Source organism: Mirounga angustirostris, unplaced genomic scaffold (assembly GCF_029215605.1).
Source record: "Mirounga angustirostris isolate CCGP_5_RB_7025 unplaced genomic scaffold, mMirAng1.0.hap1 SCAF_9, whole genome shotgun sequence".
NCBI classification, from domain to species: Eukaryota; Metazoa; Chordata; class Mammalia; order Carnivora; family Phocidae; genus Mirounga; species Mirounga angustirostris.
Window position 1 is genome coordinate 23,454,796 of NW_026991717.1, and position 7,634 is coordinate 23,462,429.

General features: G+C 50.7%; 1 protein-coding gene across 1 annotated transcript; it reads right to left on the minus strand.

Annotated features, from left to right (window-relative positions):
* Positions 1 to 764: 764 nt before the first annotated feature.
* MAGEL2 (MAGE family member L2) lies at positions 765 to 4,910 on the minus strand. Its single transcript, XM_045901861.3, has one exon. The coding sequence runs from the start codon at positions 4,784 to 4,786 to the stop codon at positions 1,223 to 1,225; it is 3,564 nt and encodes a 1,187-aa protein (XP_045757817.1). The 5' UTR covers positions 4,787 to 4,910; the 3' UTR covers positions 765 to 1,222.
* Positions 4,911 to 7,634: the final 2,724 nt, after the last annotated feature.

The following is a 7,634-nucleotide window of genomic DNA, read 5'->3' on the forward strand; positions in this document are numbered from 1 at the left end:
AAGTTATTTAGCAGCCTCCAGACATTATCAGTTGACTCCCCCTCTATGTTTGGATTTATGCCCCCCACCCCAACCAGGAACATCCCCTTAGACCTCCATGTTACTAGTTATGTATCTCCTTCCCCTTCCACCACCACCTGCAATCCGCATTGAAGCCTGGTGTTTCCTTTTCCCTTTTATAAGTCTAGGTATTTTGCAGGGGACATTTCCATCCCAGTATCAGTGTGTTGATGAAACCCACATCTCCTGAGCTGCTGGACACCCACCATGGGCCACGTAACTGACAACTACTCCATGGGCCAGTTCATCCACATAGCTAATAAACCTAGCTAGTGCTGAAAGAAGATGGTCCTTCTTTCCCACATAAACTTAAGGGGAAAAGTCTGCTTCAAATTGCCACTGATATGTGCCATTTAATTAATCTACAGGATCCTTAGACACTCACCTACAAAATGGAATAATAATGTCTACTTTGAAGGACTACTGTGAGGATTAAATCAGAGGAGATATTCAGCCTCTTCCTGATTTAACCTCACTGACTTGTGAAGTTTTACTCTTGAATTAAGGGGATCTTACATTTTACCACACAACACAATCACTGCATTATTATGACAAATGTAGCATGTCCTTGAGAAAGGTTCATTACCGCGGTTTCTACTATCACCGGTAGTAATCTTGATGTTTAAGTCTATTCATAGGATATGGTGAAACTTGGCTCCCATCATCTAGAGTAAAAATGAGAATAAAGACAAACACTTTCATGTTATGCTGAAAGTATATTTATATATATAGATATAGATATTTATTTTCTGCAGACAGCTTTTACTGATGAGTCATTTTAATGTTCAAAGAACAGCCTATTTCAATACTACATAATCTGTACCAGAATGAGATGGATAGCTTCTCAATTCATTTCACAAAGCCAGCACAACTCTGATACCAAAACATAACAATTATAACACAAAACAGAGAATCACAGATCTCACTTAAAAATACAGATGCCAAAATACCAAATAGAACAGTAGCCAATCGAAATCAACACCACATGAAAATGTACAAAGCTTTGGCAGATACCAAATGGAACCAAATTTAAATCCAAACTTACACACATAGAACTGGAACATAAACACCAGAAACAAAACACCCCCCCACCCCACCCCACCCTGTCAGTGGCCTCTGGCCAGGAACCCAAAGGAATGAGATATCTGCGGAAGGAACCATGTTAGCGGGGAGGGGAACTGCTGGTGGGGTCACCGGCATTGTCGCTGGATCCAGGCTCATCCTCATCCAAATCTTCAGACTCACACTCTGCCAGCGCTTCAAAATACTGCAAAGGCCAGCACCGTGGATCTCTCTTATGGAGCTTGGCCAAAAACCTCAAAACAAGCATCTTGCTGGTTTCGAGGAATGCTCGGGGGCCCCAGAGGAACTCATATTCTGCTGGCTCAGTATAGGGGATTCGCCTGTACTCTAGGTACTTCTGCCTTACAAACACTTCGGTGATGAGCTTCTTTGTATTTCCGAAGAGAGCATGTGTCTCTCGGACATCCAACCCTAACCTGTACAGAAAACTAAAGATCATGTCCTCCCTGACACAATTGCCTTTCATAAAGATGAGACTCAGGACCACCATCAGGAGGCCTAACTTGGGCCTGTCTAAGTAAGTTGCCACCGGTTCACCCTTATGGTGCCCCAGCTTGTTGATGATAATATAAGAGTGGTTTTCAGGATCAATTTCTTTCAATTGATAACCAAAGACACACTGCAGCTTATTGTTGGCACGGTTGATGATATCCAAGCACTCATCTTTATATTCACGGATGATGAATTTCACCATCTCTGAGCGCTTGATGGGCACCTTGGCTTGATCCTTGACCAAGAGGAACTGCACCAATGCGTTCGCTCTCTCATCCAAGGGAGACAAAGCCTGAGTCTCCAACTTGGGGTCATGCTGGGTGGCCCCAAATCCCTGAGAGAGATTGGCAAACTCAGAGATAATCAGGGGCTGAGGGCTCCCTGGGCTTTCCCAGAGACCCAGGGCCCTCGAAGTGCTCGGGCCCTCCCAGGCACTCAGAGCCCAAGTTGTGCTGGGCCCTTCCCAGCCACTCAGGATGCGGGAGGTGCTCGGGCCCTCCCAGCCACTCAGGCCACGGGAGGTGCTCGGGCCCTCCCAGTCACCCAAGACCTGAATAGGGTTTTCAGCCTCCCAGTCATTCAAGTTCAGATTTTCCCAGGGTCTCGGAGCCTGCCAGTCACGCAGGGCCAACATTGGGCCACTGCTGTCCTCTTCGGTATTCAGATGCTTCTTCTTCCGGGTGGCTTTTCCAGAGCGACGTGGTGGCGGCTCAGCAGATGTCTTCGAGGCCTCTTGAGTGGTGGCCATTGCCTTGGGGGCAGCTGCTGTAGCCATCAGGATGGTTGGCACTGCCTGGGCTGCTTTCGAAGCATTCACATTGGGCTGCGGAACCCATGGGACAGCAGGCAGGGCCTCCACGCAGGCAAATGGATCCTGCAGAGCAAGTGGCAGTGACTTTGGGGTCTCAGAGGGGGCAGATGGGCCCTGAAAGGCATTAGAAGAGGCAGGCTGGAACCGGGAGGTAGTTGGAAAGACCCTTGAAGTGGCAGTGAAGGTCTCTGAAGTGGCAGGCAAGTTTTTCCAGGCAGTCGGCAGGTGTGCTCGGGCAGCTGACACTGCCTTTGGAGCACAAAAAGTGGCAGCAAAGATCATGCGATCCTTCGAAGGGGCCCTCCGTTCCTTTGAAGAGGTCCTACGTTCCTTTGAAGAGGTCCTGCGCTCTATTGAAGAGGCCCTGGATTCTCCCGATGGAGTCATCAGTGATTTAGCGGAGCCCATGGGAAAATTTGCTGCCGCTAAGGGAGCTCCGGGCTGGCCCTGCAAGGCTGTTGGGGGGCCTTGCCAGGTGGGCTGGAGTTGCAAGGTGGGCAGCTCTGCTTGCGGGCCCGAGGGCTGGGCCTGCTGGGTGGGTAGCTGGATTTGCAGGGCCTTTTGGGAGGCCGGGATCCCCTGAAAGGGCTGCTCCAGCTGAACCAGTGGTGGGCCCTGCCTCTGGGCCTCCTGGGTGGGCACAGGCTGCCAGAACTGCCCAGGGGCCTTGGGAGCCTGCCAGGCCAGAGCCTGGGCTTGCTGCACATCCTGGAATTCCATCGACGTCGGCAGCTCGTGTGGCACTGGGGCTTGGCCTTTGGGGGCCTGCCAGATGATGGGCGGGCAGTGCACAGCCTGTGGGGCCGAGAGAGGAGCTGACAGCACAGCCTGGGGTGCCTGCGGGCCAGCGGGAGGTGCCGTGGGCACCTGTGTGGCTGGCGGGGCAGTGGGCACCTGCGGCGCCGCCCTCACCTGTGGAGCTGCCCGCACCTGCGGGGTGGGCAGCCTAGCCTGTGGAGCCTGCCGCAGCGGCGGCGGAGGTGGCAGGGCCTGCCAGAGTGGTGGTGGGGTGGCCAGGACCTGTGGGGCAGGCCGGATGGGTGGCGGTGCCTGGCGTATCAGCGGTGGTGCCTGGCGAATCGGGGGTGGGGCCTGGCGCACCGGCGGGGGGCCAGGTCGGATGGGTGGTGGGCCCGGACGGATGGGCGGTGGGCCCTGGCGCACGGGTGGTGGTGCCTGCCAGGCAATGGTCGGAGCCTGCCAGGTGACCTGCGTGGCCTGCCAAGCCAGAGGCGTGGCTTGCCAGCCTTGTGGCGGGGCCTGCCAGCCCGGCGAGGTGGCCTGCCAGCCCGGGGGTGTGGCCAGCTGCGCCGGCGGGGCCTGTGGGCCCTGGGGAACCTGCGGAGGAGCCCTTATAACCTGAGACTGGATTTGCAGAATCAGAGGCTGAGCCTGTGGGGCCCAAGAAGCCAGAGGCTGTGCAGGTGGGGCCGCCGGCTGTGCCATCGGGGCTCCTGAAGCTGGAGGCTGGGTGATCGGAGCTCTCGAACCTGGAGGATGAATCATCAGGACTCCGGGACCAGGAGGCTTGGCCATCGGGGCTCCCGGAGGCGGAGGCTGGGTCATCAAGGCTCCTGGGGGCGGAGGCTGGGCCATCGGGGCTCCCGGAGCAGGAGGCTGGACCATCAGGACTCCTGGAGTCAGAGGCTGGGCCATCAGGACTCCCGGAGTTGGAGGCTGGGCCATTGGGGTCCCCGGAGGGGGAGGATGGGCCATCGGTGTCCCCGGAGGGGGAGGGTGAGCCATCGGTGTCCCCGGAGGGGGAGGATGCGCCATCGGTGTCCCCGGAGGGGGAGGATGCACCATCGGGGTCCCCGGAGGGGGAGGATGGGCCATCGGGGTCCCCGGAGGGGGAGGATGGGCCATCGGGGTCCCCGGAGGGGGAGGATGGGCCATCGGGGTCCCCGGAGGGGGAGGATGGGCCATCGGGGCTCCGGGAGCTGAAGGATGCATCATCAGGACTCCCGGAGTCGGAGGCTGGGCCATCGGGGCTCCCGGAGGGGGAGGATGGATCATCAGGACTCCGGGAGTCGGAGGCTTGCCCATCGGGCCTCCCAGAGGGGGAGCCTGGACCATCGGGCCCCCCAGGGCCGGAGGTTGGGCCATCGGAGCCACTGGGGTAGGCGGCTGGCCCTGTGGGGCCTCCCAAGCAGGCTGAGGTGCCTGCCAAGCGGCCAGTGAAGCCTGCAAATCAATCGGAGGTGGATCCCAAGGGACTGGCGGAGCCCGAGAGGAGGCGGGCGGGGCCCGCATCAGAACCGTAGGGCGGCTATAGACCGGAGGCTTAGGGGCCTCGGCCGGGGGACTCGAATCACCCAAATTCTTACTTAGCTGCGACATGTCCCTTTGCTCTGACAGCTGGTGGGCCTTTTCCTCCGACAGCTGCTGGGCCTTTTCCTCCAGAGAGAAGAGAATGCCTACGTGGCTGATCAGAGGATCCCTCCCTGCTGACTGGTGAATAGGAAGTAAGTGCCCTTAGCTCTGCAGCTTTCCGCAGTAAGGAGGAGGGGGGAAGGGGGCTCAATCCCGCCCCTTCCCCGCCCCCGACCACCACAAGTGGATAGTGCATAGGGGCGTCTACCAGAAATCCTGGCTGACACAAGATCCCTTCTCACTCTGTCCAGTCCCCAAATGCAGCCTGGTGAGACTTACCATGGATGAGTTTTCAAAGAGGAGTGACAGGAACAGATCTATGTTTTAGAAATCACAGTTCTGCAGTATAGAGTAGGAACAGACCACTGGTAACATGGAAGGCATCCATGAGGGGGGAGATGGTGTGGTCTGAGCTCAGATACAGCAAAATCGGAGCCGGAGGATAAAAGAAGTGAATCTATGTAGGTGAGAGATTCAAGAATCATAGTAGGCTGCTATTATAATTTAAGGTAAAGGAGATGGAGAAGACATATAAGTCTGTCCTGGGAAAGTGGGAAATTGCTAATGTATTTGATTCTTTTAGGGACACAGTGGGAGGCACATAGCAAGAGAGATTTATGAGTATTGATTGGGACATGGACATTTGCAATGCTGTGGGACTGCCAAGGAGAGATGCTCTACAGACCATCTTGTATGATGGCTTGGGATTCAAAAGAAAACCGAACTGGGAGTTAAGGTACTCCTTAACTGTGGGAGTGAATGTGGTTGCAGGAGGAGTGTTTAGAGTGAAACTCCTGAGATATATCTTGAAGTATACAGACATTTTTAGACACAAGCAGAGCAAAGGGATGACAAAGACTACAGAGAGAAGGAAAGAAATAATGGAAATTCAGATGTTCCAGACATCAATGGGAGACAGCATTTTTTTAGTACCAGGAAAATTTTCTGTGGAATTGCTGGGACGAAAGAACAAGGTGGGTTTCTTAGTGCTATTCATCAGTTACAGAGCAGGAAAGAAATAATAAAAATGAAAACCAAAAAACGCACTAGAAAACAATAAAATGAGTGAATAAATAGATCTAAGATTAATATGTAGGGAAAATAGATGAAGAATAAAATATGAAATTTCAGGGAATCTACTTGAGCAAAATAAGTTTTAAAATTAGATAGATAGATGATAGATAGATAGATAGTGATAGATAAACCAGAAGACATAAAAATGATTGGGTAACACTATACTACTTCATGTTGAAAGGACGTGACAGTCTCACTTCTAGCTGGGTAGTTTTCTGGAAATATTCAAAATACTAAATAACAAGGATGTTTAGTTTAGAAGAGACTGTTTTCACCTAGGGCAAGAGTCCAGAAAGATACCATGAAAGACACCACAAGGGGGCAGAAGAGAATGATGAAGGCCATACCCTACTCCTCCTGAGGTACCCTTATCCGATGTTCCTCAAATTTGGTAATTTATGAATTCCAATAAAGACATAAACACACTCCCAAGATTATTATCGCTTTAAATAATGAGGAATAATTTCAGAATGAGGTTTCAGTGTTTTTTTTTCTGGCAATTGAAGAGATGAGGAATCAGAGTTATTATCCCTTAGGAACATCTTCCTTTTCAATGACAAGCATCTCATTCATGGTGTCTAATATGTAACTCCCGTATATACCCATAAAGTTGCTTCTACCCAACGGATACCATCATGCTTCATGGCTTCCAGGTCCCTCTTGTGCATTAATAGTTCACATAGGACTTCTCATTTTGGTAGGGGTTTAGAAGTACTTTAGAGGGACCAACTCTAGACCTATAACCTTGGTGTTCCCCAATCACCAATCCTGACACATGACAGTTATTGGCTATAGATGGCTTTGGGAAATTGAGTTCATTTTTCAGCCTTTGGCATTTCTAGCCTCAATAAAACATACTTGTTCCTCCTCTAATTAAAATGTATAGTTTTCTGAGAGATTAAGTTCTTTTACTAACCATTTCCTTTTCAGTATTATGGCAGAATTAACCTTCAGTCCACCATGCTGTGAGTCATCCTATACAATAAATGGCTATTAGTAGGTCCCAACTGTCCCTATGTCCCAACTGCCACCCATTGCCAACTCCCACTAAATTCATTATGTAAAAGGAGGCCCAATTTGTGCCCAAAGGTGATACAGAAACCGAAAAGGAAATATCAAGAATTTTTTAAAATTGGTGTCATTCAGAATGGAAAGTAGTCAAGTTTTACATTAGCACCTATGTGATTCATTGGTAACATTGTTTAACCAGTAGAGAAAAACTTGCGTATACACATTAATGATTCTGGTGGAACCAGGAATGGTACTCGAAATGGGTGTATTCTCTGGAAAATCTGCCTATTTTAGACAATCCGTGCTTTCAGATGCAGGCCACTTGAAAACCTAGCTACTCACAAATTACCTACTCCCAACATCAAATAGACCTGAGAAATTAAGTAACGTATAACCACTTTGTGAAGATTGACTGCTTTAATAACAGGAAAACCCAGAGCTGTCTTGAGTACAGTGGGGAATTTGGACTACAAGCTTTAAATAGGTCTCCCCAAACCTGCCTTCTCCTTATGGGATCTTTGAGCTTCCTGAAGCCCTACCACTCTTGTATGCCTCTAAACCAAGTCTTCCCAATATTCCCTTTCCTTGCTTCTCCATGAAACAGCTTAAAAACCCAAGGTGAGTAGAAAGCAAAAGACAAATATATACAAATATCCATGGGATATAGATGTTTGTCTTCTAATATAAAAGATTTTCAGTATTTTCATAATTATATAATAAAAGGATAACA